The sequence below is a fragment of the Equus asinus genome, chromosome 28 (genome assembly GCF_041296235.1).
Source record: "Equus asinus isolate D_3611 breed Donkey chromosome 28, EquAss-T2T_v2, whole genome shotgun sequence".
In the NCBI taxonomy this organism is placed as follows: domain Eukaryota; kingdom Metazoa; phylum Chordata; class Mammalia; order Perissodactyla; family Equidae; genus Equus; species Equus asinus.
Window position 1 is genome coordinate 37,931,797 of NC_091817.1, and position 12,633 is coordinate 37,944,429.

Consider the following 12,633-nt stretch of genomic DNA (forward strand, 5'->3'; position numbering starts at 1 on the left):
AATTCAAGTAGAGAAATCAAGTCCAGAGAAGGTCTCTCAGTTAGGGAGCTGAAATGCTGTCTATATATCCCTCAAAACTCTATCTCATCCAGCACCTCTTTGCCTACATCAACAGAGAATGTGAGAGTCAACAGACACATCAAAAGTAAAGCAGTATAAGGGGAAAAGAGAGTATCACGTGATGTGTCTGGGGTAGGGATGGAAGGAGACTCATGTCTATGGTTATTTGGTGAACCCTAAAGAAAAACGAAGACTTTATTGTGCTGACCTAAGCCCCAACTTTTAAGAGCTCAGGTTTGACTCAATAAGTACCCACAATGTGCTGGGCTCAGTGCTGGGTACTTTAGGTATAATGCTTTTTTTTTTTTTGAGGAAGTTTAGCCCTGAGCTAACATCCGTCACCAATCCTCTTTTTGCTGAGGAAGACTGGCCCTGAGCTAACATCTGTGCCCATCTTCCTCTACTCTGTATGTGGGACGCCTACCACAGCATGGCTTGATAAGCGGTGCGTAGGTCCACACCAGGATCCAAACCAGCGAACCCTGGGCCGCCAAAGCAGAGCACAGGAACATAACCTGTCGCCGGGCTGGCCCCTGCTCTTACTTTATTCTCACATCAACCTTATTTATCTCTGTATTATGGATGAAAAGCCAACTGGCCTGACCAATGTCATGGATCTAATCAGAGGCAGAGACTTGACTGAACTCAAGATTTATAAGTTTATATCTAGACTTTGTGTATTTACAAATTCCCATTCCAGATTTAGGGTTTCAGAATCCTCGGGGCGGGAGGGCCGGCTCCATGGCTGAGCGGTTAAATTCACGTGCTCCGCTTCAGCAGCCCGGGATTCTGCCGGTTCGGATCCTGGGCGCAGACGTGGCACCGCTCATTAGGCCATGCCGAGGCAGCATCCCACATGCCACAACTAGAAGGACCCACAACTAGACTATACAACTACGTACTGGGGGATTTGGGGAGAAAAAGCAGGAAAAAAAAAAAAAAGATTGGCAACAGTTGTTAGCTCAGTCAATCGCCAATCTTTAAAATAAGGAAAAGAATCCTCAGGGGGAGATACCTAGGAATCTATATTTTTATTAAGTGGGCTAAGGGATGATTTTCATGATTAGGAAAATTTGAGAAAAAAATAAAACAAACAGAAACAAAATTTATACTCCTAAGAGACACAGGGTTGCCTTGACTTTCTGGTATGTTGGGATTCTTAGGAACCATAATGCTGTTTCAAGTAAGGTTGGGCAACATATTTAGGGACTTCTGTGCAGTTTATGTCACATCTCTCCCTCAACCTGCTACTGACAGGGACTCAAGGCTTAGAGTTTTAAATGGCTTGCCCACTCAGCTGTCACTCAGCCAAGCCAGGATCAGACATGTTGCCTGACTGTAGTTCTTTCTACTGTAAACACATTTTGGCTGATCGTTTCACATGTGTAAGCTTTCTCTCCTCTACCAGAATGTCAAGTTCACCTGGGCAGACCATGTGAATTTCTCACTGTGCTTAGCACAATGCTCAGCATATCAGCTCAAGATTTGCTGTCATCTATCAGATAACCTTTTGCAATATGCACCCATATTTCTGCGACAACCCCACTGAGTTTGTATCATTTTCCCTGGCCTTTGGGTTATAGAGGAATGGAAAAGGGGAGAATTTTACAGTACATTGGAAGCACAAGAAGACAATCCTATATAAAATCCACCCTTGCCTGGCCTACCTGTAGCTCTCCAGTGGGGCAATAATCAGATGACTACGCATTCCCAGTTGTAGTATAAGATCTAAAATTAAGATTTAATATTCCATGCTGTAAAATCAGAAAGGATTCAAATGGCCTAACCTCAGGTTCTCCTCCCCACTCTGCTCTTGTGGATAAGGTTCCCTAGCTGAACAACCCTCCTCATCATAGGACCAGCACAGCTCCTGCTCATCTCTGGGCAGCAGGTTTCAGTTTCCTGCCAGTTCGCAGAGTTATTCAAACAAGCCAATCACATCCTCCCACAGGAACCAGGAGGCACCTCTTCCTTTTGATATTACAAAGCCTGCTTCCCAATGGCTGTAGTTGTTTGCTGGGTTCCTGAATGCAACCCCTATGTGGCCTTGCATGGCATGGAGTGTCCCCCTCCCTTGGGCTGTGATTATGTGACTAATAAACTGTCCATATCACCCCCCAAAAAAAGAAATGGTGACAATTCCAAATTCTGTAGAGAAATCAAGTTTTCCTTTCTTATACAATCCCCCTACTACTGTAGGAAGAAGTATTTCAGGAAAGGGGCTAGGAGAAAGAAGGTACTGCTCAAACATCTATGCTGAGTTTCTCAGACTATTGTATGTCAACATCATACAATGTGACAGACTAAAAGAAATGGGTTTAGGTGGGGGGGGCCACAGGAAAAATGCGCCCTGGACTTAGGCTGTGCAAATCTAATTCAACAGCACTGTCTACTACGCGAATTCAAGAGCTAAATTAGAAAGAGAAGTGTTATTTAGCGATTCAATTCCTGGTAAAACCTGGGTCTTGGTTGACTGATTTAAATACAAGTCATGATTAGAGATACAGTTTCAGGGGAGAGCATCAGGAACTCTCTCTGCATGGACTCTGGGCTGTTCAGGATCCAACATTGTGTCTAATCACCTCCATTCCTGATTCTAACCCAGTGCTAGCCACAGAGAATCTGCTCAGTGGAAGCGGCTGAGCACATGCAAGAACACCTTCCTTTGTGAGGTACTGGGAAGAACAGTGAGCTCAGGTCTCTCCAGGTTCAGTGAAGCTGAGGGACTGCCTGGAAGGTTAAGGTTTCCCACAGTTGGGCAGGAGGAGGAAGGCTGAATTCTCAGGTATGGGCTTGAACATTTCTGAGACTGGGTCACTTCCAGCTGACGGGCTAGCAGTGCTACCTCCCCATACCCCAAAGACTCTCCAGAGCCCACCTAAGATGTCTGCTGCAGATAGATTCCCCTGGTTACCCATGTGCCTTTAAATAGTGACGACATATACTGACTTTGTCCCCAAGTTCAGGTTAGTGTCTAGGTTCTTACTTACTGATCCTTCCTAGTAGTCATATGGCAAACAATCATTTCTGGAGCTGTAGAAGTAAAGGGGGCATTGTTAAGAGACTACCCAACTGGAATTCATGCCCAATCCTTTACTCTAAGACCTCAAAGTAGAATGAAGCTAAAACAAACAGGAGAAATCAGCCGCCCTTCCTCAATATCCAATGGGACAGGGTGTGGAGGATCACATGGTTATTACTGAGCCCAAGTTTCAACTGCCTAGCATAAAAGACTAGAGAAAGCCCAAAAAACCCATCACAGAGAGTGCCAGGAAGTCCAAGTAGATAGCTGGAAGGAAGGAGGATATTCAGTTCTTCCTGCTCCAACGCAGGCTCAAATCTCCCATCTAAATTCTCATCCCCAGGGGCTGGCTCCATGGCCCAGTGGTTAAGTTCGCGCGCTCCGCTGCAGGCGGCCCAGTGTTTCATTGGTTCGAATCCTGGGTGCGGACATGGCACTGCTCATCAAACCATGCTGAGGCAGGGTCCCACATGCCACAACTAGAAGGACTCACAACGAAGAATATACAACTATGTACTGGGGGGCTTTAGGGAGAAAAAGGAAAAAAATTAAAAAAAAAAAAATATCTAGAATTAAATTCTCATCCCCAAAAAAGACACATGGACACCAGCCACTTTAAAAACTAGGTTTATATTTCTGGTTAGGTTCCAGAGGGGCAGAACTCAGGAGTTATACTATATCCAACCTGGTCCCCACCTCAGCTTGCCTCCCTCCCTCCCACAAAGATAACATTGTACAAAACTATATTTACAAGAAAACCAGTTAAAAATTAAGGGTGTGTACAAAAGTAGACAAGAAAGCCGGAAATATCAATGCAGGGAAAGCTTTGAGGATTAGTGGGGGACCACATTCCACACCAGAACCTGGGGGCAAAGTATTATGTACCAGGCAAGGAGAAACATAGCAAATCTCAATGCTAATTTTAGGGGAAACCAATCACTCCAGGGGAAGACTGCATGGGAAAGAGCTAGTAACTTTAATATTGCAAAGTCTTAATTATCCAGCCAACCTTCTTCTGCCATATGGGTTCAAAGCCAGGTGGTGATGGAAACAAAACATAGAGTCTCTGACAAGCCCCACAGGAAAAGGAAGAGCTCAGAAGGCATAGCGGGTCCGGATGTCCTCAAGCTTCTTGGACACCTCAGGTGGGGTTCGGTCTAGTTCTTCAGAGACGTTCTTTTGTTTGTTGGGCTCCATGGAGTTGAATTGCTCACAGAGGTCTCCATCAATCACATTCTAAAACATGGAAAAATGAGAGACGAAGAAAAAGGTTAGATGCCCAAAGAAAACAGCACATGCTTGAAAGCAGCAGCTGTAAGGAAAGCTTTTTATTCTCCCTCAGACACCTGAGCCCCATTTACAGAGCCAGGAACACTATTCTAAGCTGATCCTTGGTAGCCAGAGCTCCGATTAGCAAAACTGCGTGAAGCTTTTTCTCTGTCTGTGGTCTGCCCTAGGGGAGAGGTCTCTGAACACCACTAACCATTCTTCTCCTTCATTACTGCCTCCATCAATTAACTGCCTTGATGCTCCTTCATTCACAACTGTTCTGGTTTTTAATGGAGGGAGGCCCAGAGAAAATACCAGTTAAATGGGCTGAGAATCTCCCCTTTCAACCCAGATTTCCAACAAAGACTCACCTTAACAGGAAAGTAATAGGAACGAAAGCTGAGGTGGTCTCGCCCACAGAGAGGGGGATGCTCAGACCGGAGGTGCATTTCCACATGCTGGAAGAAGTCATGGTCCTGGAGGAAGAAACAAAGACTCGGTCACTAAAAGAAAAAAATGATTTCAACTACTAGTCTAGGGTTTCTAGAAGCACAATGAACAAATAAGCTATGAATTTTTACCACACAAACAGATATTAAATATCTCATCACTCCTCTGAGGACCATAGGTATTTATGCTACAACGAGACAGCTAAAACCTGAAAGAAAACCCCCCTGTATTTGCAGAACACAAGAGAACACCATATGTAAAGAGTGGTTTGTAAAATCGGATTCCTGATCCCACCTTCCTTAGCTGGAATGACATAAACCAAATTTAGCCAATCCTAGACTTGACTCTGCGAGGCACTAAGTGCCCCAGTCCACATCTTCCCATCATTCCTAGTCTGTGGGGTTTGGTTCCAGGGCTTTAGTGTGACTAACCCTATACCCACATCAGAAATGAACCAAACACTGTTACAGTATAAAAAACAAACGGCTTTCCCCAAGGAAAAAAATCAGGATTCCTATCTCCCCAGCCACTTCTGTCACCTTATAAAATTTCCAGAACACTCCTATTTGCAGATGGGGACAAACGGATTTGTCCTCTTAGGCAGATTTAGCACCAAGAAACCACCTTGGGAAGGCAAAGGCCAGAGCAGTCTAAGAGATTTCACCTCATGGGATGTGAATGGAACAAGGATGCCAATTCCTCCTGACAAAGTGGTATAGACAAGCGACTCTGAGCCACCGGGGATCAGAGTGGTCTTCTGTAAAGACAGCACTGTCTCCCCGACATGATAGTTCATGATCACCTCTGCCTGCAAGTAAAAAACAGACAAGTAATTACAGGAGCATGTTCTAGATTCCCCAAAGTAAGCAGTGCTTCCAAAGTGCAGATTTCACCACTTTTAAAATCCAAAAATTACTAAAATTTAAAAATACCTTAAAATGTTCTTTACATTTACTTAGATCTTAATGCCCTCATAAACATGAAGTTAGATCAACTGTGATAAATTACAACTGAAAAATCTTTTTGTTAAATTATCAAATTTGTAATAAAAAAAAAAGAGGAAACCACAGAAAATTATAAAGAACAGCAATTGCTAGGCTTGCCCTCTAAAACGAATCTATTTTTAAAAGGCCAGAGATGCTCTACTATAGAAGTATATCCTTACAGGAGAAAAGTAAAGCCCAGGACACACCTCTGAGAAGAGCTGGTCAGTACCAGAAAGAATCTGTGCAATCACCTTTCCCAAGGAACTCACTACGCTCCAAACAGATTTTACGCTGTTAAACTGTCTCAGAAAAATTTCTATTCTACAGTCATAAAAATGGGATGGTGACTTGGTCACCTTATGTCAAAGCCAGCGTCCATCCATGTACTATCAGCTTAGGGATTTCCATACATGGGAGAGGACTCAGCAGACATGCACTGTGAATAATTCACTAAAAAATGTTTCCTCAGTGAAGGTCGTGGGGAATGTACTACACAAGCTGATGCCTCTCCTCTGGGGCCCCTTCCGCAATCTTACCTTCTGAGAGGCTCCATTGAGCAAGCCTCGGTCCCAGAGGGCTTTGTTTCCTGTGGGATCCTCGTCCACTTCGTCATTTGTGTTAGGTGGGAGCCTCACCTACAAGGAAGTGACATAAATCACAGGGCTGGGTCCTGCACCTACTCACCTGGGTCACCAAACAACGTATTTGCCCAAAGTCCTTGCAAAGAAAGCCTAGGGGCACCGACTCCAGCAGATGTCGAAGTCCAAGACTCCTGCACCTGTCCTGGTGTCCGACAAGTAAGAAACTCAACCCATGAGCAAGGGTCTAACACAGCAAGAGCAAGACCACAGAACATAAACAAAGTCAGACCTGGCTTAAAAAGATAAGCCAAAATTACGGCAAAAAGTAAAAATAATCATTATTCATTAGCTCAAACTAGACCTATCATTATTAAATCATGTTCTATGGGGAGCGGGGAGGTAAACCAGGGGAAAAATCTAAGACTGGTAAGAAGGCTTAAAGAAACCAAACTTTTCCTTTTAGAGCCAGCCTTGGCAGGACTGGATTTTATACCCATTTTTACTTTCCATATTAGAGATCGTAGTCCCCGGTCCTTGGCTTTACCACAAACTGAGCCAGACTTCCTACACATTACTGAAACCCAAGTAAACATCAACTTACCACACAAATGTTACCAAACTTGTCTGCCCCAGCCACAGTGTCATAGTCAAGGAGGCTAGCTGTAGTGACCCATCGTGGGTAGGTGTCATCAGCGAAGATGATGAGCTGGTTTTCATTACGCTTGTAGCGAACCCAGATGAAACTTTCTTGGACATCAGACACAATTACCCTATGTCCAATGGTCTGGATTCCAGAGATGTAATTGGCGATATGCTGGGAAAAAACAGGGACAGCAATGATGTGACCTTTGGGTTCAGAACCCACAGAAAGTCCAGCTTTCCCTGACTGTAACATATATAGAGTTTGTAAAATGGCACACATCAAAGAATAGCAGTCAGCAATAAATTCCTGGCAGGTAGGAAAAAGAGCTAACTGGTTTCAACATAGTGGAAATATATGCCTAATTCTCACAGTTAAATTCCTTATAGAAGCAAGCAAGACAGAAATCTACTTCTTAGTTTGAAGAAGTCAAGAAACCCATCTACTCCTGCTTTTCTCAAGTCTCAAGGGCCTAATTCTGAGGCTGAAATTGGGGGACTACAACAAGGTCCTAATAAAGACTATGATTTTAACAGTTACTGTCCATCATCCCTCTAACGTCTCCTCCTTCCTCACTAGCTGGATCTGGAGCCCTCTGCCAGCATATTCACCTTGTTCTCACACTTTCGGAGTAATTTCTTCTTTCCCAGGTCATATACTCGCAGAAGCTTCCCCACACCAATCAACACCCTCCCCTGGAAAGGGGCAATAGCAGCAGGGACTTCTTCCACTGGAGTCTGAGAGGAAAAAAAGGTAATGCAACTATCACAATAAACAGCTATACGCTAGCCCCACCCCTCAACCCAAAATGCCTTCTACAGGCATCTGTCAGGAAGACAAACAGTGAGTGATACTCTCCCGCTTGTCAGAGAAATAAACTATACATACAACAGTCTCTACGAAAGAGGGCGTTTGGGTAAACAGGTCCCACATGCTGCATTTCACCCAGCAAATGGATCAATGCCACAAGTGAGACGTCCTGGGGCCTCAGAGCCTATGCTAATTCAATAGGCACCATTAATTAATAGTGAAGCCTCGGTATCTGAGAAGTGACTGCTGTTTATGGAGGGAAGAGAAAGGAGTGCTAGTGACAAATGACATCTTAGTTATAAGGGAGATATAATGAGGTTAGCATAAAGAAGGGTCTATGGAAATAACTATTTCCTAGAGGACACTCCCCTTAGGGAGAGCTGGAGGAGCCACTTCATGTGCTGTCAGTGTGCAGGAGAGAACAGGATTTTTTCTTTTAAATTGTGGTAAAATGCAGTCATGCACCACATAACAACGGTTTAGTCAATGACAGCCTGCATATACAATGGTGGTCCCCTAAAATTAGTACCATATAGCCTAGGTGTGTAGTAGGCTATACCATCCAGGTTTGTGTAAGTACACTCTATGATGTTCACACAATGAAGAAATCACCTAACAAAGCATTTCTCAGAAAGTATCCTCGTCAATAAATGACATGCGACTGTATACATAACATAAAATTTACAATTTTAACCAATTTTTTTTTTACAGATTGGCACCTGAGCTAACAACGGTTGCCAATCTTCTTTTTTTTTTTTTCCCCTCCCCAAATCCCCCCAGTACATAGTTGTACACTTTAGTTCTGAGCCCCTCTAGTTGTGGCATGTGGGATGCCGCCTCAACATGGCCTTGTGAGCGGTGCCATGCCTGCGCCCAGAATCCGAACCAGAGAAACCCTGGGCTCCCAAAGTGAAGCAAGCGAACTTAACCACTCAGCCATGGGGCCAGCCCCACAACTTTAACCATTTTTAAGTATACAATTCAGTGGCTTTAAGTACATTCACACTGTTATGCAACCATCACCACCATCTATCCCCAGAACTTTTTTTATCTTTCCAAAGGGAAACTCAGTAACCATTAAACAGTAACTCCCTAGAGATTATCAATTCTTTAAAACTGCCAAATTTTGGTCACAAATTGCTGCCTGCTTAGTAAGACCATAACAAGGGGCCAATTCAGTGTGCATCTATTTCCCCATTGTGGGTGGTTAGCATACAAGCTTCCTGTGAGACTCACAGGCACCAGAGCATCACTGGAGCATGAAAGCCCGAACATTTTCCATGTGCCACCAAGAGATGGATCAGAATCAATGAGCTAGCTCTCAAAATGGTCACCAGAAGACCTGACCCACAACTTAAGCAAAAGTGGGAGACTCTAGTAGGACCTAAGATCCAGGAGAACCACTGGCTGATTCCTACCTTGTGCAAAAACTCCAGTTTTTCCCCATTGTTCACAAGCTTGTAGGTATAGACAAAACCCCCTGCTACAGATCGAGGGTTCAGTATCAGGTCTTTGGCCACGCCCACCAGCACATACCAATCATCACCAGTGTTGGAGAATCTGCACACGGCCACACTGCATACAGACAAAGAATCAGGAGTAAGGCATTAGTCACAGCCCAGAGAATTCTCGTTCCAGCCTCCAAAACCCTAGATGTCCTGGGCTCCTTACCTAAAAGCAGCCTCATTCTGTTCCAGCTGGACAAGGTCCAGAGTGTTCCCCTGAATAGGATTCATCACTCGGATCACAGAGGCCCACTGCCCATTGCCAGCCTTAGGTGCTCCAAAAATGGATTCAGGAAGGTTTTCATTGAGGAATGCTGCTGCCATCTCTGCGGCCAGCTCCCGCTCATCCTCCCCTGCTGCTTCCACCATTTCCTAAATCCAAAAAACCAATGAAGAACTGGTGTGTTCAGAGGTGGGTGCTGGATGAGAGGTGGACAAGTGCAACAACACCTCCAGGGGGAGTTTATAATATATAAAGCAGCAAAGTCTGTCAACAAAAACCAGGATTTCCCAAAACGAAGATTAAAGAGAGAGGTATATAGACAAGGAAAAGAGGGAAGGTCACTAAAGGGGAAACCAGGTACTTCTTTTTTTAATGCCAATACAACTAACATCAGCTATGGCAAATACTTGACTAATAGTCTGAGAAACATGAAAATGAAACCACCATTTCTCTACCTAACCCACCTGATTTCCCTTGCTAAGACTACTTGTCTCCTCTCTTCCAGGCCAGATACAGTTTTACATGGTTGGGTCTATTTGTTTTTTTGCTGGGAAATGATTTCTGGAAAGGGCTGGTGTTGTAGGGAATATGAAAGTTGTCTCCTTCGGGCCCAAATCCAGGAAACAGATCACAGATTGTTTTGGAAGCTCAAGGACTGAAGAACCCTGTTCCAGAGAGAGAGTTGAATACTGAATAAAGGCAGGCCAGTGTATTAATCCTGAGTCACAAGAAAGCCTCTAAAACCAAGGACTGTGGTAAAGGGCTCTGCTTGAAGGATGTGAAAAGAGGCTGGATCTCTAAGTATAACAAAGAATACAACCAACAATTACAGAGATTTAAACTTTTCAACACAATTTCACACGAACGCCTTTTAATTGAATCTTGAAGGTCCAGTCTCATTACCTCTGCCATCTGCTGCTTCCTCTGAGCTTTTGTGGCCTCAGTGTAGGCATTGTGGTCAGTCTCAATGATGATAAGGTTGTTACTCTCAGGGTGGATGACAAATTTCCTGGGTGTGTACTGCAGTGGAAAGGCTACTTGATTGAAGACAGCACCTAGCTTCTCCAACGCCAAAATCCTATGGTAAAAGGCAAGGGAGTTAATAGGCCACTCACTCAGGACCTAGAAACTGGTGTAGAAACGGTCCGTGAATGGTCACAGCAAACATATCAATCCGTAAAGTTCTAATGTTGGCATTAGGCAACATGAAACAACAGCCTTCTAATCTAGAAGATTCTGCACAGGAGACAAGGGGATCCAACAGGGCCTTCCACTTCAGCAACAGCCTACCACTGTTGATAGCAATTATGGTTTTCACCAGTGAAAACCACATTAGAAGCCTCAAAGGTATTTTTCATCACTCTAATGATAATGCGATAGTGAAAAATTAAAATTTCCTCTTATTACCAACAAACCCTGAAATAAAGAACACCAATTCCAAATTCATCATGAAGCACTGCAATTACCTGAACATACGTAGTATTAGTGCTGATGGTGTTTCATAAAATAAAGTAGATGCCCTCCTGAATGAAAATCACCTACCCTTTGGAAACCCACAACAGTGCAGAAAGAGAAGGCAAGTAGGAGACCTACAACTTTTGCCAAATGAACAGAGAGATGCGCCTAAGCCAAAGTATGTGCAAAAAGAGCAGAACCCAGGTACTCTTAAAAATATAGTCACTTCATCTCTTAATGATGGAGTTTTATTTGTAGTTTAAATATTCTCTACGGATCATATACAATCTGACAGCAGACCTAAAAAACAACAATGGAAGACAGCAGAAAACCATTTCAAAAGAAGAACCAATTCAGAAACATATAAAAAAGGAGTACATGGGGCTGGCCCCGTGGCCGAGTGGTTAAGTTCGCGCGCTCCGCTGCAGGTGGCCCAGTGTTTCGTTGGTTCGAATCCCGGGCGCGGACATGGCACTGCTCATCAAGCCACGCTGAGGCGGCATCCCACATGCCACAACTAGAAGGACCCACAACGAAGAATATACAACTATGTACTGGGGCGCTTTGGGGAAAAAAAGGAAAAAAATAAAATCTTTAAAAAAAAAAGGAGTACAATATAAAACAATATTTTCTGATATATTATGATTAAGAGCATTCCTACTCCCACGGATATCCAAATACTGAGGGAGTAATTAACATGTTTCTTTATTCAGAGAGACATTAAATCGAGTATTTTACAAACACCTGAGTAATGAAATTAACCATTTAAAAAAAAGTTGTCATTCTGCAAGAAAAAAATTAGGATGGCATAGAGAAAACAAAAACCACAACCACTAATCCTAAAGTTTTGATTCTTCTAGTCCAACTCACACACTGACCTGTTTTCATAAAGGCAGCCTACCATGCCAACAGGCAGACTCTAGGCAGAGGGAACACTTGCCCTCAGGGAGACACATAACATAGGAGGGAGCACAGATGCTCGCATGCTGTATTCTTCTTTGAAAATATGAGGCTAGCCAGTGTTTGTCAAAGTGAGAGCATATACCATTGGTGATACGCAAGATTGACTTCAGGCAGTAGTTCTCATATGGACTTTTAAAAATATAATTCTTTAAAAAAATAATTATCCTGGGGCCCGTCCAGTGGCACAGCGGTTAAGTGCACACGTTTCACTTTGGCAGCCCAGGGTTCGCCGGTTCGGATCCCAGGTGCGGACATGGCACTGCTTGGCACGCCATGCTGTGGCAGGCGTCCCACATATAAAGTAGAGGAAGACGGGCATGGATGTTAGCTCAGGGCCAGTCTTCCTCAGCAAAAAGAGGATTGGCAGCAGTTAGTTCAGGGCTAATCTTCCTCAAAAAAAGAAAAAAATAATAATTAGCCTTTTGTGTGCCAAAGGACACCATCAAGAAAGTGAAAAGACAACCCACAGAATGGGAGAAAATATGTGGAAATCACATCTGATAAGGAGTTGTACCAAGATCATATAAAAAACTCCTACAGTACAATAATACAAAGACAAATCAATTAAAAAATGGGCAAAGGGATCTGAATAGACATTACTCTAAAGAGGAGAAACAAACAGTCAATAAGCACATGAAAAGATGCTCCGCATCATTAACCTTCAAATAA

The 12,633-nt window shown here is 43.6% G+C and overlaps 1 protein-coding gene across 1 annotated transcript in view; it reads right to left on the reverse strand.

Annotated features, from left to right (window-relative positions):
- Positions 1–3,693: 3,693 nt before the first annotated feature.
- The window catches only part of SF3B3 (splicing factor 3b subunit 3), a 52,377-nt gene continuing 43,437 nt past the window's right edge, over positions 3,694–12,633 (reverse strand). Inside the window, exons 18-26 of the mRNA XM_014829144.3 lie at positions 10,450–10,624; positions 9,490–9,695; positions 9,237–9,393; positions 7,620–7,745; positions 6,970–7,182; positions 6,324–6,422; positions 5,466–5,609; positions 4,723–4,827; positions 3,694–4,318 (exon numbers count right to left, since the gene is read on the reverse strand). Of these exons, the coding sequence (XP_014684630.1) occupies positions 4,178–4,318; positions 4,723–4,827; positions 5,466–5,609; positions 6,324–6,422; positions 6,970–7,182; positions 7,620–7,745; positions 9,237–9,393; positions 9,490–9,695; positions 10,450–10,624 (1,366 nt within the window). The 3' untranslated portion in view covers positions 3,694–4,177. The remainder of the gene's footprint in view (positions 4,319–4,722; positions 4,828–5,465; positions 5,610–6,323; positions 6,423–6,969; positions 7,183–7,619; positions 7,746–9,236; positions 9,394–9,489; positions 9,696–10,449; positions 10,625–12,633) is intronic.